Genomic DNA, 26,009 nt, shown 5'->3' on the forward strand with positions numbered 1-26,009 from the left:
CAAAATTTGAGGCTCCTCCTTAGTCAATACAAAATTATAACCACGTTTTGTTTGAATGTCCTTTAATCCTAGGTAATTATTCAACACTTTTTTCTCTCTTTGTATTGTTGTGTTGTGAATGGGAAGATATTATTCTCTATATTATTTGTATTTTTTTAAAAATTTTAAATGTTAGTATGGTAATAGATCTTAATTGTAAATCTTCGATCAAGATAAGAATGATATTTGTAAAAGATTATCCGACACTCAAGTAAATGTTTCATATTCGATGGTTGTAGATAAATAAGTACTATTAAATATGTATTTGTGTGACATTGGTCAATCTATTTGTAAAGATATTAGACTCTCACGTTGATGTGTCAAGATTAATACAAATATCACACTTAATTTTTGTATTAGTCGAAATACCAATTATTTACGAAAACAAGTTTAAGCAACTTTTATCTTATATGTCAGAGATATTGTCGGTTAAGGAAATATTCGTCATAATGAAAATTGAATGAAGGATGAAGATGGTGATCTATTTGAATTGTGAAATTGAGATCTATTTACTCATACTCCACCACACACAAGTACATACCATGTTTGTGTAAGTGGTGAAGCTTATTTTGTATTCCCATCCCTTCTTCAACATCCACTATTAATAGAGAGTGCATAGCCCATAAAATGACAACCTACAAAGCACAAGTTAATGAGACATTATTGGATTCAAAGCCTTAGGAAGAAGGCAAGGGTCCCCATCCCACACCCACACAAACAAAACCATTATAATATCACCAAGCTCAAAATCTTTGTGAACTCACCAACTTCCCCTTCATTATTTCATATGCATTCTTTTCTCTCTTCTCTCCCTCCAAAGCGTGTTTGTAACCTCAAACTCCAATTATAAGCCACCCCTTAGATCTCTCTCTTATTTTTCATTCTCACCACACACAACAATGAAGTCCAATCCAAAATCAAAACCACCACACTTGTTACACTTTCTAATACCCTTTTTCTTCTTCTTCTCGTTTGTGTCCTCCACCAACACCTTCTTCACCCAAGAATTCAAAGAAGCTCCTCAATTCTACAACTCCCCAAAATGCCCCTCTCTTTCCAACACCGAACATTCAAACGTGTGCGCCGAAGAAGCTGTCCACGTGGCAATGACGCTGGACACGACATACATCCGAGGTTCAATGGCGGCGATCCTCTCCGTCCTCCAACACTCCTCGTGCCCGCAAAACGTCTTCTTCCACTTTGTCTGCTCCTCCAGCGCGTCCCTCCTACGCGCCACAATCGCCACCTCGTTCCCCTACCTCAATTTCCAAATCTACCCCTTCCACGACGGCGTCGTTTCGGGCCTCATCTCCACCTCAATCCGCGCCGCACTCGACTGCCCCCTCAACTACGCGCGCAGCTACTTGCCCAACTTAATCCCACTCTGCGTGAAGCGCGTGGTGTACCTCGACTCCGACCTCGTACTCGTCGACGACATCGCGAAACTCGCGGCCACGCCGTTGGGAGCCGACAGCGTGTTGGCGGCGCCGCAATACTGCAACGCGAACTTCACGTCCTACTTCACGCCCACGTTTTGGTCGAACCCTTCGCTGTCGCTGACGTTCGCAGAGCGGAGAGCCTGTTACTTCAACACGGGGGTGATGGTGATTGATTTGCGGCGGTGGCGCGTGGGGGAGTACACGAGGAAGATCGAAGAGTGGATGGAGGTACAGAAGAGGATGAGAATCTATGAACTGGGTTCGTTGCCGCCGTTTTTGCTTGTGTTTGCGGGGAACATTGTTCCTGTGGATCATAGGTGGAACCAGCACGGTCTCGGAGGAGACAACTTCCGTGGTCTGTGTCGGGATCTTCACCCTGGTCCTGTTAGTTTGTTGCATTGGAGTGGCAAGGGTAAACCCTGGGTCAGATTGGACGCTAATAGACCTTGTCCTCTCGATGCTCTTTGGGCACCTTATGATCTTTTACGCACCCCATTTTCTCTCGATTCTTGATTAATATAAAAATCAACTGTGAATATCTTTTTCAACAAAATTCAGAGGCCTTTTTTCATCACAATTCAAGTTTCATCCTTAAAATTTTACAAGTTCAAGTGAGATCTCACAAAATATTAAGATAAGAGATTAAGATATTTCATAATATATATAAGTGGGTGTAAATCTCACATCATAAATTGATTTTATACATCGATTTTATAAGGTTAAGTTCGATTTAAAGTTATTTTTTAATATAGTATGTATCGTTAGACCAACCATAAACAAATATATTGTTTATGCACAGACTATTATTCTTAGTAGGAGGAGGGTCTCTTGAAGATCTCACATCAACTAAATATTAGAATATTTCGTAGTATAAGTGAGTGTAAATCTCATCTTATAAACTCATATTTCGTAGTATAAGTGAATGCAAATCTCATTTTGTAAATCTATTTTATAGGATTGAGTTAAATTTTTTAATTTTGACTGAGAAATAGTATGAAGATATATATATGATACTGTCTAAATTTTGTATTTTGATAACATGGCTATGAATAAAGGCTAATTTCTCTGCTGTTCAAGTGGAGGTGGATTGAGCTTTTTCTAGATTCGTTTCTGTTCAAGTGTAATTAAAATTAATACGTGAAGGGGATGAGTGGGGTTTCTGAATTTTTCATTTCACATAGATTAATGTTGTAACATATAATGAGTTTGTATATAGAGTAGTTGTAATGAGTTTTGGATGCGTTCATGATCGATGATAATCGAACATGACGAGGATTTTGCAGTGAGAAATTTGTTCAGGTCCTCTTCTTTGCTTTCTGGTTTGATAATGTGAACCAAGTTCTTGGTTTTGTTTACGGATTTTGATGATGTTGCTTTGTTCTAGATGACTTAGTTTCAAGCAAGAGGAAGGGACTGGTCCATTTCAGTTTCACACACATTTTCTTGGTGAAGACTTCAATGTGTGAATGTTTGAGAGATCGTTGAGTCAAATCTTCAATTAATAACGCCAACAAAATTAAAACTCATTATCATATGTTACATGGATGGATTTAAATTTGAAATTATTTAATATTTTTTAAAATAAATCTAATTTATTATATAACATGTTTTTAAAAATATCAGCAAATACAGCTGTAAGATGTAAGAGACATTATATTATTAGTAATAGAAGGAGAGTAATTGGACAATGAGTTATGTTTAGTAAATGGTCAAATGCATGCATGGTTGGATTAAGGAGGAAAAACAAGACAAAAATAAAATAAATATTGTGATGGTAAGAGATACAAGAAATGTTACAAAAAGCATATGTAAAAAATATAAAAGTGAATGTTTATTATCCACATGCTGAATTAATTTATGTAAAAAAAATAAAAATCTGATGGGTTTTTGGTTATGTTTGAATTGTATATATTGTTTATAAATTGGTATTGAAGGGAATATAAGATGAGGTTGGAAAGGTGTTATGCCAGCCATTAAGTTAAAAGCATAGAAACAATGTCATGTGCAATAATAAGCAGTTGACAGAGAAAAGAAAGGAGAAAACTGATGATTGGAGACCACTAAACTATGATATTCAATCTCAATTTTAATATTAAAATTCAATCTCATGTGGACCATGGAATGTACTGTGCTTTGCTCCAATGTAGCACAGACACAGATACGGCATTGACATGATACGAATACAGATGACACGGAGATATGTATAATCTTTAAAATGTATGATACGAAGACACGAATCTATATATTACATAATTATGAATTCTATAAATTGACAATAAATATTTATGTGCACAAGTATGTTTCATATTTTTTTTGGGGACATGAAGATATTTTTCATGATTGATTCAAAAGAATTTATTCCTTACTTTTATAATCATAATAAAAAATTATATAATAAATTTGAGTTTTAAAAAAATTATTGTATTTATCTTTTTTTAAAATTGTGTTAGAATCGTGCTAGAATTTTCATAAATTCAATAAATATTTTTTGAATTGAACACTTCACCGATAAGTGTCCTACGAGTGTCGTATGAATGTCGACACAAATACGTGTGTCTGATACGAACACACCATTTAAGAGAAGTGTCCGAACTTCATAGTTTGCTCCCCTACAAATCAAAACACAAAGAAAGGAAAAAAAATAAAAGTAATTTGCAAAATAAGATCATTACATTATATAATATGATAATTACAATTTTTGCTATTATAAAATTATTTCGACCTTTAAGTAAAGTGTAATGGTTTTGAAATTTAAAATTTCGATACGATTTTAAAAAAAATAATAATAATTTGAAGAATTGAAAAAAAGTGTATATACACTATTATTCATTTCAATTTCTTTAACAATGTAAGATTATTATGTATAGCAAAATAAAAATATAAAGTAAATTATTTATCAATGTTTGAGAGGTTAACAAATAATCCATCCACCAAATTAATATTAAGAAAATCTTTTTAAATATATTAATCTATTTATGACAGGTTTCATCATAACTTTATGATTTCTTCAAGACACATGAATCTTAAACTAAATTTAAGACATTTTTTTTTAAATTAATTTATTTAAAAGAGACTGTTTTTATCTGGAAATAAATAATCTAAATTCGCACGTCAATAAATTAAAAAATTATATATCTAAGCTTCAGCATAAAAAAAAAGAATCTTGCAATATCATGGTGATTCACTCTGTAGGATATCCATGCGATGATTTATCCTTTTATTTTTTATTTCTTGACTTATTTTGTAACCGAAAACAATTGTTAGATAGTGTTCAATATGTAATTGGAAAAGGAACAAAACGACAGAAACAGTGTCGGTGGACGAAGAAAAAACAACTTATGAGAGAACATCAAATACCAAATCCAAACGCGTGGAGTACGAAGTGCGTAACATGATTTGTACGACAGAGTTGTTTCTTGACTTCCATTTCTTTACTTTCCTCTCATTCACTATCTTTTTTCTTAGGAATATCTATCGGTCGGATCCACGATCGAACATTGAATCAAATAACATTTATAACGTAATAAATAAGTAGTTACAACTGAATTTGAATGAATGAGACATTCAGAAATATTCAGGTAAATATCTTAAGGTAATGGTCAACTAAAAGATATATTCTCATGATTTTAGAGAACCATTACATATATTTTGATCAACTGATTATCCAGTCCACACATGTAAGAACCTATAAGTCAAATCTATAAATAGAACTTTTGAAATGAGAAAAATATACGTTTTTCATATTCTAATAGAACACCAGAAATACTACAAAATCCAAATTCAAATCTCTATCATTACCCTAAATCTATTAATCTCTTAGAATTAAGATTAAAAATAATATTAAAAAATATATTTTAAATTTAGTTTAATCTCATAAAACCAATTCATAAAACAAAATTTATATTTACTCATAAAAAAAATGAAATATTATAATCTCGATTTTTCAAAACAATAACTCAAATATAAGATTCAACCTAACCATATCAATGCTACTTTGGTTTTGAACAAAATCTAAAACAATAATAAATAATAAAACATGACAAAACTTTGATACTTAATAAAATATAAAATTAAAATAAAGTACATAGCTGGTTCTTTAGTGTAGAATTAGTTATATAATGTTTTGTTTTGAATCCCTACTCCCTACCATCCTCGCACGAATCTTTGTCCCCTGTTACATCCCTTGCATTAATGCTAGGTTCAATCTATAAAATATCTAATATTTTAGACACTTTTTTCCAACTAATTTTTTATTTTATAAATATTTTTTAACCTTGGTTTATAAATATTAATGGATCCTTATTTGGATATAATGATATAAATCAAAATAACAATTTTAAATCATTTTCAACTAGCAATTTCAAAATAATGAATTTTTAAGTATTTTGTGTGTGTATTATTTATTTATTTAATATAAAACTTTTCACTTCACATTTTATTTTTTCACGATCATTTTTGAAAAAAATTAAATTATTTACGATATTTTTTTTATATTTTGTTGTATTTTTCTTCTTTTAATATACTTTTCTAATATTTGTCTTTAATAGATAAACATACTTAGTAAAAATAAATAGAACTAATTTAAGAGTAATAATAAACGTGTAATATATTAAGTTTATTATTAAATACTTCATATCAATTATAAATAAAATATTTTACAATGAAAACTTTATATTACGAATCATATTTATAAGAGTAGATTAAATTTGAACTTCAATTCTTAAAATTTATTTATTTATAACCAGTAGACGACTTTTTATATTAATAACTTAAATTAAGTATCCAAATTAAGCTATTAAAATATTATATTCTATATATCTCAATTTATAAATAATACAATTTTATTTTACAAAAATATCTTATATCTAATTAGAAATTACACTTGTCCACTGTAAACTAATTTTTTTCCCATTTGTTGACGAGAAATAAACTTTTCATAAAAAATAGTTTAATTTTCTTAGCCAAAAAAAATTGCCAACAAATTAACATAATCACCTTTTAATTAAACGACAGAAATTGTGATTAATATCTTACCATTTTTAATTAAGAGGTAATAGTGTCATTTTAATTCCAAACTTGCATGAATTTTTCACAACACTACAAGAACTTTACTTATTGCTTACTCATTGTTGATTCAATATAATAACTACATTTTATGACAACGATCCTTGTAAGATTAATTAATTTAATATTAGGATTAAAGTGACTAAATTGACCTCTTCTCTTGAAAATAGTATTTTTTTTAATAATTAATATTTTTTATTAACTATAGTTATGATAGAAAATGGGAAAAAAACTTGATCTAATTGGTTGTTACTTCTTCACTCCAAGAAAACTGTTATAGATTGCGTGTGTCATTCTACAAAATGGCAGAAAGCATAGTGAAAAACTGAAGGTACGAATCAATTCACATGAACATTGAAATTCCTTACTAGTTTTGGAAAAACTTTGTCTTCTTCTTCTTTCTAGATTACAATTTTTTTATATTTTATTTCTGATTCAAATTTCTTTCAATTTTAATTTATTTTAGTTTAATGCTTAGTTTTATATACATTTATTTGTTTTATTTTTATCTAGTTCTGTAAAAGCACATTTAATAAATTTAGAGAAGAGAGTTTAAGTTAAATGGATAATTACTATTTTAGTAATTAATTTTTTTAAAGATTATATATAATATAAAATAAATTTATTTTCATTTAATTAGAATATTTCATCCCACTAAATATTTATTTTTCTAAATTTTTGAAGTCACTTTTCTTATTTTTTGGATTCGAGCTTGTGAACTAGAAGGTATTGCATACATAAAAAGAAATTTAAGATTTTAGTTTGAGTTAAATTAGTACTTTGGAAAAATTGATTGTGAAATCTTGAAGAGTTAAAACCTTAGGACAAACACTTATGAATTTAACTATGTTATGGGTGTATTGGGATTTAAGTTAATGGATTTTGATGATAAAATGAGAAGTATATTATTGGTATGAACATTTTTTATTATAAGATTGGCTTGTATATATAGGTGTATAGTATTAATAATTACATTGAGTTTATGTAAGATTATATTGTTAGAATGTAATTACTTTATATTGTTTTCATTGATGTGATATTATTGGTATTTGAATGTTATTTGTTTAGGAGGTTGGTATTTGAATCTATATGAATCAAATGTAATTTTTTTAGTATATAAAAGAAAAATGATTTTAGATTTAGATTCTTCTTCAAGTTATCAATGGTTGAGATAGTTGTAACACTTATATTTTTCTTTAGAGTTTCAAATTTTTAGGTGATAGATAATGTTCTTGTGAGATAAATATTGTAGAATTTATTTTCTGAATATAGTCAATTTAAACGACATTTAGACCTTTAAACGATAAAAATATTTTAAAAAATATATTTTTTAGAGGAATGATAACCATAACATCTTACTTAAAATTTATGATATTTAATTAATTTTGATGTGAAACCAAGCATGGAGAATAGGTAAATTTAACCTTTCCAAAAATTTTCATTAATAAAAAACTCAACAATTAGCATAAATAATATCATGATGCTAATTTCAAATAATTTGTCAATAATCGAATTTAAAATGACTTTTGAAGAAGACTATTTTAATTTTTTTTTAAATGATTTTCTGTTTTAGAACATATTTTTTGAAATATATTTTATTAATTTTGGATTTACCAATCCGAAAATTAAAAAAAAAAAGTGTTTCGAAAAGAATATTTTGAAATGAATTTTGTCAGATTTTCTATTCCAGAAACACTCTTTGCTTACGGAAATTCTATTTTGGAAACATTTTTTCTTATAGATCCCCTATTCTTGAATCACCCAAAATTGTGAAAGGATATTTTTGATATTTCAGAAAATGTAGGGGGTGCAGGAAGAAACTCTCAAAAGAAGAAATAAAATAGTTGAAAAAGAAAAAAAAAGAATTGGGTCATAGGCCCAGGTCTCACAGGAAGTCCAAAATTTCAGAATGGACCAGCTTAGGCCCTTTTCTTTTATTTATTTGCATGGGCAATTTCTTCCTGTACCTCCATGCTTTCTTCATGCAGCTCCAAATAAAAGAAAGAAATTGCCATTTGCATGTTGTGAATTCCTTATAACCATCGTCCTTCGTAATAAGGGGATCACGTTAGTTTTGCCATTTTTTATGAATAAAAATGGTATAAAGGAGAGTTTCTACAGTATATTATCTAGACATCTTATAAATTACATTCCTATTTAATAAATAAAATTATTAAATTAAAATTACTTATATTCAATATTTTTACAATGTAAAATACATTCAATAATTATTGTAAATAAGTAAAATGATTAATAAAAAAATTTAAATATATTTTTAATCATGGAAAAACTAACGACTTTTGTTTTTAGTACATATACTGTAAATTTTGATTTTTAGTTTTATAAAATGTTTTCTTTAAATTTAATCACTTTAAAAATTTAAATCACTATATTTAACCCTTAATACTTACTTTAAGATAGATAAACATAATACATTTTACTTTTTTAAATGCAAATCCTATGATTACATCAAAATAATAGTTGGGTTACTTGATATTTTTGGAACATATAAACAAACAATCTCTATCATACAATATCATGGATCAAAAGCATTGATTTTCAATTTTAAAGAGACAAAAAATAAAGAAAAAAAATATACAAGACCAAATCAAAATATTTAAACGGATAAAAAATTATTGGGAGAATTTAAATTTTCTAAAAAATAAATTGTTTTATGGGTATGAGGTGATTAAATAGTCATAGAAAATAGAAAACTGCTTCCATCAAAATGAGCTTAACATTTACAATATGTGTAAGATTTTGATTAAATCTAAAGCCTTCCATTTTATTTTATTTTTAACCAATTTTCAAGAAGTATTTGTAAAGAGCATTTTTTATTTACTTTCTTCTTCAGTCATGCTTAATAATTATGCATTGAGTTAATATGTTAGTCTAATGTGTAATGGTTGAATTAAATATTTCTTATTTTCTCTTCTTATGAATACTTTAAAGAAAAAATTTATTCAAACAAACATTCATATATATATATATATATTGGAAGACTAATTCTTTATCCTATTGAGGTACTAAAAGAATATTCCTATCATTAAATTTTATAAATACTTAAAATATAAAGAGTAAATATAGTGTCTTTTTAATAACATCGATATTCTTTTATACGCAGACTTTCTGGTGTTTTGTTAAATACTTGAATATGTTTTTTGACAATTTTTTACAAAAAGGGAGAGAGAGAAAAATTGATAATTTGGAGTGTTGACAGAAAATAATGTTTCGTACGTTGTGTATTTTTCTATTGATAATAATTATTACAAATGGAGAGCATAATTATTAAGAAGATAAAATGAATCGAAATTCTCAAATAAATTAAAATTAATTTACACACACTAAGCTTTTGTAGAAGTATTTTGCATTTAACTTCTAAAGGTAAAGTGTCAAAGGGAAACATTAAAAAACATTTTATCCTCTTATTTTATTTTTTATTTACAAAGAAATTGAAAATATATTTATTAAATAAAATGTTGGGTATATATATATATATTATAGTGTGTCTGACTTTGTTGTTTTTTGTTGAAGCCGGCTGGTGTATTAGCTATGGCTATGTGTGTATGTCATTATCCTTAATTTATCTTTAATTGTGTTTTATGTATTAGAATCATTAGGTTTAATTAACATATTTTTTTTTCTTTAAAATTTATGAGGTTTATTTGTTGACAAAAATAGATGCAAAAATTCTCTGTCAATGAATATATATATATATTTTTATATTTAATCTAATTAAATTTAATTTAATTAAAATTAACTTTAAGTTTAACTTAATATCATGAAATCAACTTAAAAAATAAAATTTACACTTAATTATAATCAATAAAATATTTTAATATCTAATTGATATAAAATATTTTAATATCTAATTGATATAAAATCTTCAAATGTTTCTTTAGATTAATATGATTATGAGAGGAAGATGAAGAATTAATGCATGAAGAAAAAAATGAAGTGTGTTAAAATGTTATTTTCAAATTTTAAGATTGCGTATACGATAGGTAATATTGATAATGTAAGATTTGACTTTGGAAACCATATTATACTATATTTTCATATTTGCAGACAACTAATAATTTTAATATAATTAAAAGTGTTAACAATGTCATATTAGTTCGGATTTACAGAATATAATTTGAACTAATTAAAATGGTCTGGTTTGAAAATTTTCATCAAAACTAATCAAATTTATATAGTTAAGAATGAGTTAGCTGAATTCAATTGGATTTTATATTACACTTACATTCTAAAAATTATGTTAAAATCTTAAAGTTTGTATAATGTTTAAATATTTACCAAAATTTAAAATGTTCAAAGTTAAATTTTAATGGTTGTAGAAAATAAAACTATAATAATAATATCAGATAAAAAAAATAACTTTTGAACTAACTCATGAAAACTTTTAATTTACATAAATGTTTTAAGCTTGTACGACGTGCCAAAAAAAAATATTTTAGATAATTAAAAATAACATTTTGACACTCTAGCACATTGTTTTTTTTCAAAAAATTCTACAATATTTTCATTGTACCTATGTGGATGTTCGTCCACTTGATACACAATTCGTTGTGGCGCTGGTGATCTCCAAATCCTTCGAACCTCTTTCTCTCCTACGCGTGTGTTCCGTCGGTCGGTGGGGTACCTGCGATTGCACTCCGACGCTCAAGCCAGTGCTAGTGTTTTTGTTTAGTTATCTCAGGATATGAAAAATGTATCTTTTCTCCATCAAAAGTCTTATTTATAAGTTGACTTGGACCTCTTACTGTGTGGGCCAGATAATGAGTTCACTAAGACGTGTGTAATGGTTTCCAGGTCGTGTGTAGTGACTTCTTGATATCACGAGAGTGTCTTTCAAATTGTGTCTTTCTTGTCAGGTATTTATCATGTTGTATTATTAATCCATGTCTTCGGTCGTCCGAAATCCACCCGACCGGTACATTCATGATTCTTATTTTTCATGAGTTTTATAATAAATAAACATGTCATTTATAAAAAAGGAAAACAAATTTATTTAAGGATAAAAGATTTTATTAATGAAATTTATGAATATAGCTAGAAGATTAGTCACTCCAAAAGATATGTCAATATATTAAAAAAAATGTTTGAAATTGTTGATTTCATTACAAGAACACAGGTTGCATTTGGTGTTTAAAACATATTAGAAAGCATATTCTTTGTACGTTTTGTTGTTTTGATTGGTTATTTAAATATTCAATAATTGTATGCATTGCAAGTACAAAGCATTATGGTTAGGGTTCCAATTGGTTGTTCAAGGGATAATACTCATTGCTTAGAACTAATACTTAGACGTTTCTTAAACTCTTGTGAAAAAGAAGTCAAATCAATTTTTTTCCTTCACATATACATTACACATTACTTGAGCAAGTTATATGATTGTCATTGAAAGGGTATGTTCATGTTGATATAATGTTTAGCTTTTAATATAATGTTTAAAAATTAATTATTTTATTATTGGTTGATTTAAGTTATATACTTATTTCTTCTATTTCTCATAATTATATGTAAATTGAATTGGGAATGTTGATGTTGAATCATAAATTGTGATTATGGATAATACATAAAATTGTATATACATTGGATGAATAAATAATTGTGAAGATATATAATAATCAAAGTGATATTACTAAAATGATGTGATATATTATGCAAGTAGTTTCTAGATAAATATTTAAGAGTTGACAATGTATACTTCAAATATTAAATTAGGGGATTTTAATTTTATGACATACAAGTTTTACCAATACATTTAGTCAAATAACAAAAATATTTTGTAATAACGAGATTTATATCATGAAGTTGGGGATAAAGACTCTCTTCTATTTAATAAGATGTATTTAATAAGATGTGTAAGAAACTATTCTCTTATAAAAATATTGGAATGAGATATATAAAAAAAATTATAAATAAAAATAATGGAGAAGAAACAATGAATCATTATACATGGGTTGCTGATAACATAAATGATTCTTAGTATGGTTAGATTTGTATATCTTAATTTAAATAATTTGGCTCACTATTTTGTTTTCTTTGTGATTTATGTTAGGATTCTATTTTTACACAGGAGTCTTACATATATAGGTATTGGAGAATGTTTCTGGAGATTCTAATTATGTTTTTATCGTATTTTGTTTTTTCTATATTTAATTAGGTAACGAAAACATATATTAAAATGAGTATGAAATAATAATACATAGTTGTATGGTTTCATTTTATATATATATATATATATTATTTTTTATTTTATTTTATTTTTATAGAGTTCTCATGTTAGGCATTACAATGAAATTTGACATCTGACGCGTCAAGTAACAACAATCATCTTCTACTACATGAAAAAAATATTAAAATAAAATAAAAAAAAATATAAAGAAATATAGGAGGATTAGATAAAAACTCATATATTAACAAAAACGGTTCATAGATAATTTATACCTATTAATAAAGAACTCTAAGAAAAGACAAGATGAAAATCTATTATACAAATGAAAATATTTTTTATGAATAAAGTCTAAGTTAACAAGTTTATCAGCACATACATTCCCTTCACAAAAAATTGTCAGAAACTCTAAACCTGATTTTCGCACAATAGTTAAGAAAAGTGTTCTACCTATTACAAAATATTCAAAGAAACATTAGTTCTAACCGTAAATAGAATCACATTTAGTTCATAAACTATTAAGACTTATCTTTTGAGCTTGTTTAATAAACATATATAACTACGGTTTATTTATCTTATATAATTTTTCTTAATTATTTTACTATTTCTATTTCTCTTTTTGATTGTGGTGTCCAATTTGAAAGAGAATAAGTATTAGCAGAGTGAACCAAATAATGATATTTGAAAATGTACAAAGCACGATCTAATTAGTAAGATAAACCGTGCCAGCCTCGGGTCGAGAACGAACATACAAGGACAAAATTTTGCTCAACCTTATTCAAGTTGCTATATATTTTTATATACTGGTTCATTCTCTGAATGATTAAAATAATCCATTTTCTTCTTCATCTTCAATATTTTCCTTTGTTTACATCATACCATGATATAATATGAAGCAACCCCATAACTGAGTCAATTTTTAAATATGATCACAGTTATGTAATTCATCTCTTGAAGCAATCACTGTACACAAAAAACTGTGGTCCCAAACAGCAATTGGCAATTGCCTATTGTTTTCTGCAATATACTGAATTAGTCAGCAAATATATCACGCGTTATTCTACTATAATAGTGGCAGCACAAGACTCAAACATCTTAAATCATCACACACTCAAATGTTGTCTTGTTTTGTGAACAACACAATCTCACCATGAATCATGTTGCATTTCTCTTCACAATAACAACCTTTTTTGTTCTTTGTTTTAACAGCAAAGCTCAGCAAAATTACTCTGGGAATTCAATACTCAGCTGCAAGAATGATGACAAAATGGGGCCCTCACCTTCATTCCTTTACACCTGCAATGGCCTCAACAAAACCTGCATGGCCTTCCTAATCTTCAAATCCAGACACCCTTTTGATTCCATACTCACAATTGCCAACCTCACATCATCAAACCCAGAAGAGCTTGCAAGAATCAATGATGCATCTGTGCTCACAGTGTTCCCAACTGGGAAAGAAATCATTGTGCCTCTGAACTGTTCTTGTCTCACTAGGGACTATTACCAAGCTGAAACTGAATATGTATTGGGACCATCCCCAACATATTTCACTGTGGCAAATAACACTTTTCAGGGTTTGACCACTTGTGATTCGCTTATGCGTGCTAATCCATATGGGGAACTTGATCTGCTTCCTGGCATGGAGTTGCACGTGCCACTCAGATGTGCTTGTCCAACAATGCATCAGGTAAAAAACGGCAGCAAGTATTTGCTTACACACTCAGTGAACTGGGGTGATAACATCACAAATATTGCTACAAGATTCAATGTAGCAGCAGGTAGTGTGGTTGATGCCAATGGTTTTAGCACACCAACACAATCTCTTTTTCCCTTCACAACTGTTCTGATTCCTCTGCCAAGTGAACCTCTGAGTTCAATGACAAAAATTGTTAGTGATCCACCAAATATGTCACCTCCTCTTGTTTGCAGCTCCATAAAGTGCAACTCAAAGAGAAAATTCCACACTGTTATTGCCACCACTGGGGGTTCCATGGTGCTTCTGTGTGCTGTCCTTTATGGGGTTTTTCTGTTCAGAAAGAGATCTGCAAGGTTCGTTAAGAGAGGTGAAGAAGGTGAGAAAGCAAAGAAGTTATCTTCAGAAAATATCCGTGGTAAGATAGCAATCATTGAGCATCACTCCAACGTTTATGACTTTGAGGAAATAAAGAAGGCCACAGATAATTTTAGTTCAAAGCATGGAATTAAAGGTTCTGTGTTTGGTGGGGTGTTTGGTAATGACAAGAACATGTTGGCTGTTAAAAGAATGAGAGGAGATGCATCCAAGGAAGTGAATTTGCTGAAAAGGGTCAATCATTTCAACCTGATAAAGCTGCAAGGTTACTGTGAAACCGATGCTTGTTCTTATCTTGTTTATGAGTATATGGAAAATGGCTCTTTGAGAGAATGGCTAAGCGCAAACAGGACCACCCAGCACCAGATTTTGGCAAAGAGGATTCTGATTTCTCTGGATATTGCCAATGGTCTTCAGTATCTTCACAACTTCACGGAACCTTCCTATGTGCACATGAACATAAACAGTGGAAACATTCTTCTGAACAAAGACCTAAGAGCCAAGATAGCAAATTTCGCTTTTGCTGAGGAATCAGAAAGGAAAATAACTTCAAGTTGTGCCTTGTCACGTGTGGAGAGGGGTTATATGGCTCCAGAGTATCTGGAGGCAGGGATGGTCACTACCAAAATGGATGTTTATGCCTTTGGAGTGGTGTTGTTGGAATTGGTCACAGGTAAAGATTTTGTTACCATACAAGAAGAGAGAAAAGCAATGCTTCATGTAGTCATGGTAAACCTCATTGCTAAAGAGAATGAAGAAGAGAAGGTGAGTTTGTTCATTGATCCTAGTTTCACTGGAAACAATGAGAAAGTGTGTGCTCTCCAGCTAGTTAAATTAGGTCTAGCCTGCTTGGTTGAAGAACCAGAAGAGAGGCCAACCATGGTAGAGGTAGTTTCTAGCTTATTGAAAATATATGTAAGTTATATGGACCAAATAATGCCACTTAGCAGCAGCAATAGTCTCAGCATGGAGAGGTGAAAAGATACTTTGGCTAGCTGATATTGAATGTAGACTATCATTACCTTTGCAATTAATTGTAACAAAAATATAGATACAAGACTTCTAGAAGATAGTTAATACTAATTTTGTCTTTTCTAATTTTTAGGCGTTTCGTTTTGTACTTATGTATAGTTTTTAATTGTCTTTTCTTCTTCTAGCTTTTATTCACTTTTATTTTACATTATGTCTCTTTAACTAGATCTAGAATGAGTGTACTGTTTATATATATTCAGACTCTTTGTTTTGATCTATGTAAGGAAAAGAAAATAGAAGAAATATTCATTCTCATATTATTTGTTTTCCTTTCTTTTCTCATTTGTTTTTTCTCATATATTTATTTATAATATGATATCAGAACTATTTCGAGTCTATTCTAATGAGATTTGTTGGGCTTATCATGTCACCCGCTATCGAACCATCCATAATATATAGTCTCATGCACGAGTTGATAGCTTCGGCATGAGGAGGTGTTGGAGATCCCACATCGACTAAAGATTAAAACATTTCATAATATTTAAGTGAGTGCAAATCTCACCTTATAAGTTGATTTTGAGGTTAAGTTAGAGTTAAATCCACTTCTTAATATGATAAATTTGAATATATTATACGTATTTGGTTGATTTAAACAAATGTTACTTACCCTCTAGCACATTTATTTTTACCAATCGTTATTCCTTTCCACGGTGGCCACCTGATTTCTTATTAACTGAATATAGGTATTGTGAAGAAAGTGTTCTTTCTTCATTCTTAATTTTGGGAGATAGCAGAGGTTAGGAGTTGGTGTGCCAAAAAGTAGCAGTGTGATAAATTTAAAAAAAAATGTGAATGTAATCAATATACCGCAACAGTATCAGTAATTACAAGTACAAAAAATCATGAACTCGTCGAAGCTAGTGCCTAAAGCACACCTTGACCTTGGTTTCTAATAACAGGCCAGGCTTTATACGAAGAATGAATGAAAAACAATGAGTTAATTGAGTATCTCTGTACTTAAAATGGAAAAGTCCCCGTCATCCTGATGTGGTGAAGGGTCTTTTGTAGACCATATTTACGCACTGCTTTTTGACCTGCCCTAAACCCATCTCCATAAACAGGGGAAATGTCTGATTCAATCTGGTGCTTGAAGAACTCCCCAAGCTTCCTCTCAAACTGAGGTCTTTTACCTTTTTTAGATGAGTGTGATGCAGATGAGGATGATGCTGATGCAGAAGTAAGTTCAGACTCCAACCACATATGAGCCAAAACCTGACAGATACCTTCTTCAACATCTTGACTTAGAGTCCTATAACCTTCATAAACACAGATTTTAGCATAAACATTGGTTCAATGCTAGGTGATTAATCTTAACTGTTAATGAATAAACAGTTTATATGTGGTAACCAAAACAAAGTACACCCCATTTGCAACAACTTAATGGATAAATCCTAATGAATAAACTCTCTACAATAAAATAGTACCTTTAAGTCGAAGCCAGGCATGCATCATCTCATGGGCTAGGATCGACCCAGTAAGCAATCTATAAAAAAATAGCATTCAAATGTAAATGATATCAACAGATGAAAGCAAAGTTGTAACCATAGGAAGGGGAAGTGGGTGGGATTCTCTCTCAGAAGATCTATTACTCTGAAAGTCAGGGACACTAAGCAAAAATCCAAAGAAATGCATAGGAGATATGTTATATCATTAATAAAAACAAGGCAGCACTTGCTTGGCTGCAGATATTACTTTTTTAATCAGCTTCCTTTTCTAATTCGGAAAGAACACGGGTTTTTACATGAAGTAGGAGAGGAGTTCACATAAGCTAAACCTATGGATGCCAAGGGAGGAAAATGTTACTGTTGGAGATCCCACATCGACTACTAGAGATTAGGATATTTCATTATTTATAAGTGGATACAAACCTCACCTTATAAACTGATTTTATAAGATTGAGTTAGGTTTAAAGTTCACTTCTTAATAGTTACAATTTGCAGCTTTTAGATTCTTTCATTCTTATTTAGTCATGTTATCAAAAGACCAAGTACAATACACTGCTTCTGTCTAACATACAAGGCTTAATTGAACTTTTGGTCTCCCCACTTTTTCTTTCCTGAGTTTGATACTCCACTATTTAAATTGTTGGTTTTTTTTTCCATTTGTTAACTTTATATTCAATTTTTGACAGAAATGTTGATGAAGCATTCTATTGCTCTGTGCCACTGTCACTCTTGGTGCAGTGCCAATATTGCACAATAAAAATACTATGAGAATCAAATTCATAAAACAAAATAGGGAGACTAAATATTACATTTTCTGGTTTCATGGATCTTTTGCTGACAGTTGTATTAATCCTTGGGAAATTTTTTTGTCTTCTGGATTTGATACCATTTAAATTATTTATCTTCTCATAAGCATTGAGTTTGTCTCCAAGTTACAACTTAAAGCAAAAACCCTAAATCATTACCTTGGAAGACCATATAAAATAAGAATAGCTGTCACATCACAATGTGGAGTCATCCTGTATGGCTGTGCTCTCATGTCCATTGCTCCATTTCCTGACCCAAATCTTGGTCTTCTCGAGAACTGATAAAGTTTAAATGCAACGTACCATAAATTGTTAATTGTTGGTTCTAAAGAAATTCTATCATCTAACTATAAAAATCCATCAGTGTCATGAAATAAAAAAGAACTGGAAATCTTACAGTGCTGAGCTCCTCGGAGAGGCAGAGCCCTCTGGTTTCCGGCATGTGATAGTGTCCCTGCCCAAGATAAAGACTCAAATGTGAGATGGAAAACCACTGTTTAATCACGAACTAATTATGAATTGAGGCCTCATAGTTGAAAGGATGCTGACTTAGACGGTCTTATTTATTGCAGAAATTAGACTTCCAAATATGAATATACTTCTTTTTGTTTCCTTTTTTTCTCTTCAATTTTCTATATCATGAATGTCAGATTGAATTATTTGACAGAGCAAGCATTAGACTTTCAAATATGAATATACTTATTTTGTTTCCATTTTGCTCTTCAATTTTCTAAATCACACATGTCGGGCAGAACTATTTGAAACGGTACGAAGTTAACATATCACAGAAGAGAAAAATCTCAGTCAGGTAGAATTTGCAAAGCTATCAATAGCAATAGCAAAAGGCATTATTTTCGTTTTAATTTGAGTTGTGTAGATAATGCCAAATATCCAAAAACTAGTTCCAAGTATGTCAGATAGCCAAATGTCGTTATAATCAAATTATGTTACTATACTGATTGCAAACATATGACAATGCATTTTCTCTTACATTCTTATCTCCCTCTCTTGCTTCATTCAGTGCTTGTCTTTCAACCAATAGTAGTGGAATTTGCTGGTCCAGTTTCATATTTAGGCTTTCATAAAATCTTTGTATATCAGCATGAAGGGGTTGGCATTCATTTGTATCCATGATAGCAGAATCTAGACACTCTAAGCAGAGCTTCCGGCCATCCTTATGAGCAATATATCCTGCCTCTTGCGACTGCAAATGAAGAGAGAAATTTTTCATTACATTCCTTTTACTGTGCACCATACAATTTCATCCACTTCTCCCTAGGCAAGCCTTTCATCAGATAAATATACTCCATCCATACTAACCTCCATTCGCTCACAACTGCAACATCGTGGAGTACAGTCATGTTCATGAGAAGGGCAATATTTCTGAACCCAGAATGGATGTGCCCTATATTCAATAAGACCAGCAGGATTTGTTGGAATCTGTGAAAAGATATATATTACCAAAAACCAACAGCAACAGGCAATGAGATATACGGCCAAAGTCAAGGTAAAAACTTACAAGCATGTCATTTGTAATTCTAACAAGAAAATCATAAACAATTAAAATCATGAATGACTCAAACAATGTCTACAAGTTTAGAAAAACCAGGTGATAGAATCAACAATGGTCAATTCCAGTAAGAAGGTTGTGCAGTAAGAATGTGAAAGGGTAAAAAAGAAGAACATGGGTATGTATGGACACATTTCATGAAGGGAATTGACTACCCTACTCACACAAGAATGACATTGTCACATCTCAGGAAAGGGAAAACTATCACATTTCCACAAAGAAACTGTCAACATTCATTGAAATCTTCCAATCTCATCCTTCCTGATTCTATTTTTGAAGGTAAGAGAGATAGATAATGCAAAAGGGAGAAAGGGTAAAAATGTCAGCATAGGAGAATCGGATTTTTTAATCAACATTAGCTAAGGGGTGTTATTAGGCTAACAACCGACAAGTGATAGGTCAAAAGATAGCATGGGTTTGCATGTCATATAAGAAAATCTAAGGGGTATCGAGTGCATTTTTCACTAAAACTTGTTCAAAATACTTACAAAGTGCTTGCAGACATCACATTTCGGGTGGTAGCTTTCCTTATAACATGATTTATGGTAAGGGTAATTCCCAGATGTGGAGAACTGCAGCAACAACAACATCACCAATAATAATAAGAACAATATGAATAAGCAAAAACAAATCTGTAAGTACAAAATAAAAACCATTTATGAAAACGGAAAAACAAGTAATGTGGCACGTAAATGGAAATTTTAGCACCTCATAATCAGAGATTGGTAGGTTGCAAGCTCGGCAGCGGAAGCATTCAGGATGCCAGAATGCGTTCAAGCAATTAAGATATCGCCCGTAACCAATCTCAATATAGCAGCCAGCACAAATCCTATTTATTATGTAAACAACTACACAACTTTAGTTATGTGCATTTCACACGTGTTAGACTACCACTAAACCCAGTTAGATAAATCCCTTATCACCAAAAGTGTTGGTAATGAAATGACTAATGAATCATAGAAATATCAATTAATACGTATTTCAAAAAGACCAGCACAAATAAGTGGAATTACAAGTAAAATCTGTTGATCACCAACTAAGGGATATAGCATGCCTCAAAATAGAGAATTCAAATTAAGAAGTGACAGTATATGCCAAGGTGAGAATTTATAGAACCAGGACTATTGAAGTAATCAAACAAAAGAAGTGTTGAATTATGATACCAACTTCATACATTGTTATTATCCAACATCTAACTCGTACCTGGACCCCATGGGGAAATACTGAATTGGTTGATACGCATTTTCATTTCCATATCTGGGAGGAGACTCCACGTTTAGACTTTCTTCTAAAGCTCTGGCAAGTTGTTCATCTTCTTCTAACTGTGATCTGTTGTCTACAAAACAGACAGAGACTTGTTAATGTAAAACGGTAATATATTTATACTAGGGAAATACACTTTAGAAAAGATTACGGAGACAAAAATAAAATTAATAGGAGTGCAATATATATTTAGAGAGATAGACACACAAAAAACTGTGCAAATTAGTCAATCTTCAACACAGTAGTAATTGGTAAAGAATGAAATGAGCACATTATCGGAAGTCAAGCTACCAACTAAGCTAAGCTAACAACATATGCACATTGTGTTCAAAGAAAAGCGAGGCATCCAAATTTACAATCACATTTAAGCATGACATTCAACAGAAAGCAATTACCTCTTTGTTTATCACAGATTTCATATAAAAATTCTTACAACTACAAAATGAAGACAAAGGGGGCAACGGAAAAAACATGATAAAAAACTAAAAAAGGCAACAACACGGACATTACAAATTTGGAACTTCTCAAAATTGCATTAGTCCACAGAAAACTGCTCCTTAGAAAGTAAACAGCAAACAAATGCACTGGCACACACTTGGTTCGTTCAGTATCAAATCAAGAATACTCAATGATGTCTCAAGAGCTGAAATCACTCACCATTTACAATGTTTGTTTTCTCGCTCTCTTCGGCCAGAGACAGTGCAATAGCACGATCTATATCCTCATTCTCGTTCTGGTTCCAAACATCCTGCAATCCAAACAAACTCTCATTCCTGTAAGGAGGACAAAACAGTAACTTCCAAAAGCATTCGTTAATTAGAATGCTGACATTTGTTGTTACCCCAGAAGTCGACGGCAGATAATAACCAGCATCCTCTTTACTATAATGCCCCTCCGAAATCTTCTGCTCAGACCCTTTAAAAATTCTGCTAAGCCAACCCATTCACTCACTCAAAAAGAATCACTACAACTTCATAACAAGAAGAACAAATTTTTTTTTCCTGCACATATCCCAAAACAAGACCAAATTACAAAAAAAAAAGATAAATATATCAAAATCGATCATAATAATTGGCTGCTGCAAGACCCCGAATTTCAAGTGTGTGTGGATTCACCTTTCAACAAATGGCGAAAGAATCGATACCCAATTGAAGGAAACAAAGCGTGCGATGATCTAATAACAGGGAAGGTATGTAATTACAACAACTTGGTTCTTTTCAGCAGAAAAAAAAAAACACGACCTCGCTTTTTTTTTGGGTTACGAAAAGGAGGAACGATTCAAAAAGGAGTAGCAAGGCGAGGAGGGAAGATGATTGAAGGGCTGAAAGGAGAAGAAAGTGGAACGCAGGCGATTTGAAAGTCAAATTGGAAGAAACAAACGCGGAAGCGTTTTTGGGGGCTGAAGAAAAAATTGAGAAAGAAAAATAATTTAAGTAATCATCAAAAGTGATAAACCCTTATGAGGAAGGATCAAGGAAAACGAAGAAAGGTTTGAAATTTGTGTGAATGTGATTGTGTTTGTTTGTGTGTGTGGTGGGGTCCTCCTCCTTCTTCTTCTTCCTTCTTCTTCTTCTTCTTCCCCTCTCCTCAAGGAGACCCCAAAGGAGAAGAAAAAAAGTCACAAAACAAAAACAAAGGCAAAAGTTATTTCTTTATGGAACAAAGAGAGAAGAAGGAAGAAGAAGAAGAGAGTTTTATGGTTTTGTTTCGTTTGCAATTAGTTAGTTAATTTTAATTAATTAATTGATAATTAATTAATTAATTAATGTTTATGTTTGATTGCGTTGTTGTTGGGATTCATGCGTTGAGTAGAGTACGCGGTTGGTTTCATAGAAAGAAAGGGCAAAGATTCCCTGGCGCACACGCACAGGGGATATATGCGGATGCGGGAATTACTTTTAAATCAAGTTTAAGTTCGTTGATTTCGTTAATCATCTAATTAAAGCATTCAATTTCAAACATTGTTGGAAATAATGAGATTTTTTAATAATTAATGTTATTTATATTTTTTACATGCTATATTTAGATTTAGTGACGTCACTATTTTTATACCTTGTGTAGTTTAAATGTAAGCTTTTTTTACAATTTATTTAGTTGAAAGAAAGATTTACACAATTTATATAATTTTAATAAACGTCTTATAAATGTAAAATATCTATGATTAGTTTCTTGTAAGAAATTTTATAATATATGTCTGATAAAATTTTTCATCTCGACCAAATTCACATTTCGCATTTATTTTTGTATAAAATAGAAAACTACATAATTACAAATTTTACATGCTATTGCAATAAAAAATCCTAATAAAAATGAAAAAAAAACATTGTTTTTTCAATTTTTCAAAGACAGAATATTATTGAAGTTCGTTAAAGAGTATTTTCAAATGCATAATCCTAAATTTTAGCAAAATATTTAGAGTTTATTTATGGAGAAGATAAGAAAATATGATAAGAATGTGATAGAATGATTTTTAATTTTATTTAATATTTAGTGCATGCCATATAAAAAGTTAGACGCTTTTAAAATTTATAATTATTATTGAATTTTCACTTAAAAAATATATTTAATTCTTATATTTTAATTAACAATATAGTTAAAGTTTACATGTTACACATTTAATGAAAATAAAATCATTAATTAGTTATTATATTGATTAAATAAAATATTATTTTATAGATTAAAAAATTAATGATATTTAAAGTAGTTTCTATTATTAATACTTAATACAAATTTGTAACTAGGTTCTAAATTGATATATAATTAGTTAATTGATATCTAGTTAACTACCAAAGTTTTAGCTAAAATAACAAATGAATATGGTTGTGATAATAATTATCTTTTTCGTCTTGTTAGTAACTAACTCAAATTATGTTTTTGTAATTTTGATTGTGGTTTCGATTAGTCAAATTTAGTTCATAGTAAAGTTTGAATGCATAATAGTTTATTTTGATGTTTTTTACACTTTATACAATATACAATTTTATTGTTTTCTAGTTTTTTCCAACTTTTATTTAAGTGCTAAGTTATCTCTTAAGTGATAATCATGACCTACATCGAGTATTGTTGTTCAAACGACAATAAATCATTTTCAGGTCATGTCTTGAGAAAAATAGATGTCTAAACTATTTTCATTACAATATTAAGTACATGAACTTAATAAAAAAAAATATTTCTTAACTTCACACATCATCCAAATCATATAAATTAAGTGGTGAAAAGTTAAAAAATATTATTGTGTCAGGTTTTATAAAGTGTAAAATGTTATCTTGGCATAGGAAGTTGATGTCGGATTACTAATATTGTGTTTTGATGAGTCAAGTGTTAGTATTTGACGGGACAAATATTAGTCTTTGATGGAATATACTTAATATGAATATTTCAAAAGGAATAAAGTCTAACAAGTTATCTAAATGTCAGAAGATGTAATTGAAGACTTTTGTAGTCTTGGATTGTGAATTAGGTACAATTTGTTTTTGTGTTATTGAAATTGAGAATATATGTAACTGTCATGTGTTCTCTAATACAAAAATGTCTAGTAATTAATCAATACATGTGCACTTATGTGTGCAAGAAACTCAATGAAAACAATTAGTTTTGAAACGGTAAATTTGAGTTGTACTATCTAATGAAACGGTAAATTTGAATTGTACTATCTAATGGAAATAGTCTATAAATTAAAATAACAATAAATTGTATTAAAAATTGTTTAAAACATTAAAAGAATTTTTTTAAGGTATGAATTGTAACTCTTTATGGTGAATCTTTGGCTTCTCTTTTAGTTTTGAACAATCATATTTTATTTGGGAAGATATACCTACATTAAAATAATATAATTTAGATGTTTAAAATTGGACTTAGGAAAATTCATGGTTTTGGTTGTGAATAATTTTGATGAAATTGTTGGTTCTAATTGGAAGATATTCAACAATTTTACAAGAAAGTCTAGTTTTAAATCTAATTTGTCCAATAAATCTTAATTCGTCCAATATATTTTTATTCACCTCAATAAAAGAATACCTTATATTTAACTTGTATGAAATTTTATAAAATAATACTCAATAACAAGTTCCAATTCAAATTATTACAATTGTAGTTTAGTTTAAGAGGTAGTTACATTTAATAACAATTAATTAAAATTACGTATATTTTTAAATTTTAAAAATCTTTATTATCATGTTATTGTTTAATGTTGGTAATATTTTATATTTATATGAATTATTGATAGAAACTATAAAGTATATATCTTAAATTCATTGGTTATTATGTCATAAGATATTTTTTTAAATAGGTCAAAGTCTAGCCTTTTGTGAATAATGTCAAATCCTCCTTCAAATATTTGCTATTTTCATAATATATATTAGGAAAGTACAACTAAGATTTACCTTTATCTCTACATTATTCAATGATGATTTTTGTAGACCCTCACAATCCATGCACCAATAATTAAAGATAAGTTACAAGAACTTAATAAAAATAAATAATTTTTCCAATATTTTTATTTATTTATAACACTTAAATTCAACTTTTTAACAAACAATAGTAATAGTAAATATATATACTTTAACACTAAACTTTATCAGTGGTTAAAAAATTGGAGAAAAAATAATGAAATAGAAATAAGTTGTGTCATATAATAGGTCAACTTCAACATTGGTGGCTTTAGGTGGTAATTGCTCAACCAATCAAAACGCAATAAAAAATAGTCAAAGATCGATAAACCGACCAGAATAAGACTTGTGTGTCCACATATGCCCAATTTCAAAATCCACAAACCTACAAATACACACTTTTTCTTTATTCTTTTATTTTTTTTATAGATATAAACTATAATAAAATCATTAAACATAAACTAATTTTAAATATCAAAATAATTAGTTTTTAATATTAATTAAATTAAATATTTTATAAAAAACCATTAATATTTAAAATAGTTTCTATTAAATTATTTTTATTAATTTTTTAAATATTAATTTAAAATTTAAAATATTAATGATTAAAACCTTAATAATTAATTTAGATATAAATTTAAAACTATTTTATAATTTTTTATTAATAATAAAAATTATTTAAATATTAATAATTTTTTATTTTTTAAAATA

At 29.6% G+C, this 26,009-nt stretch overlaps 3 protein-coding genes across 4 annotated transcripts; 2 read left to right on the top strand and 1 right to left on the bottom strand.

Moving 5' to 3' along the window:
* The first annotated feature begins 532 nt into the window (after window positions 1-532).
* On the top strand, window positions 533-2,031 carry LOC137816442 (probable galacturonosyltransferase-like 1). The gene has a single exon (XM_068619576.1). The coding sequence runs from the start codon at window positions 939-941 to the stop codon at window positions 1,989-1,991; it is 1,053 nt and encodes a 350-aa protein (XP_068475677.1). The 5' UTR covers window positions 533-938; the 3' UTR covers window positions 1,992-2,031.
* Window positions 2,032-13,655: 11,624 nt separating this feature from the next.
* LOC137816443 (lysM domain receptor-like kinase 4) lies at window positions 13,656-16,084 on the top strand. The gene has a single exon (XM_068619578.1). It carries the CDS (start codon window positions 13,874-13,876, stop codon window positions 15,770-15,772), a length of 1,899 nt encoding a protein of 632 aa, XP_068475679.1. The 5' UTR covers window positions 13,656-13,873; the 3' UTR covers window positions 15,773-16,084.
* Window positions 16,085-16,576: 492 nt separating this feature from the next.
* On the bottom strand, window positions 16,577-22,778 carry LOC137816444 (protein DA1). 2 transcript variants are annotated; one of them, XM_068619579.1, is made up of 12 exons: window positions 22,026-22,778; window positions 21,740-21,911; window positions 21,568-21,658; window positions 20,851-20,983; window positions 20,356-20,476; window positions 20,136-20,219; window positions 19,398-19,517; window positions 19,069-19,281; window positions 18,475-18,531; window positions 18,237-18,355; window positions 17,251-17,309; window positions 16,577-17,082 (listed from the first exon to the last, which is right to left on the bottom strand). In XM_068619579.1, the coding sequence occupies exons 2-12, from the start codon at window positions 21,851-21,853 to the stop codon at window positions 16,784-16,786; spliced, it is 1,410 nt and encodes a 469-aa protein (XP_068475680.1). In that variant the 5' UTR covers window positions 21,854-21,911; window positions 22,026-22,778; the 3' UTR covers window positions 16,577-16,783. The 2 variants fall into 2 exon arrangements, with proteins under 2 accessions (XP_068475680.1, XP_068475681.1); XM_068619580.1 differs by having other exon boundaries at window positions 21,752-21,911; window positions 22,026-22,711.
* Between the last annotated feature and the right edge of the window lie 3,231 nt (window positions 22,779-26,009).

This window comes from Phaseolus vulgaris, chromosome 1 (genome assembly GCF_000499845.2).
Source record: "Phaseolus vulgaris cultivar G19833 chromosome 1, P. vulgaris v2.0, whole genome shotgun sequence".
NCBI lineage: Eukaryota > Viridiplantae > Streptophyta > Magnoliopsida > Fabales > Fabaceae > Phaseolus > Phaseolus vulgaris.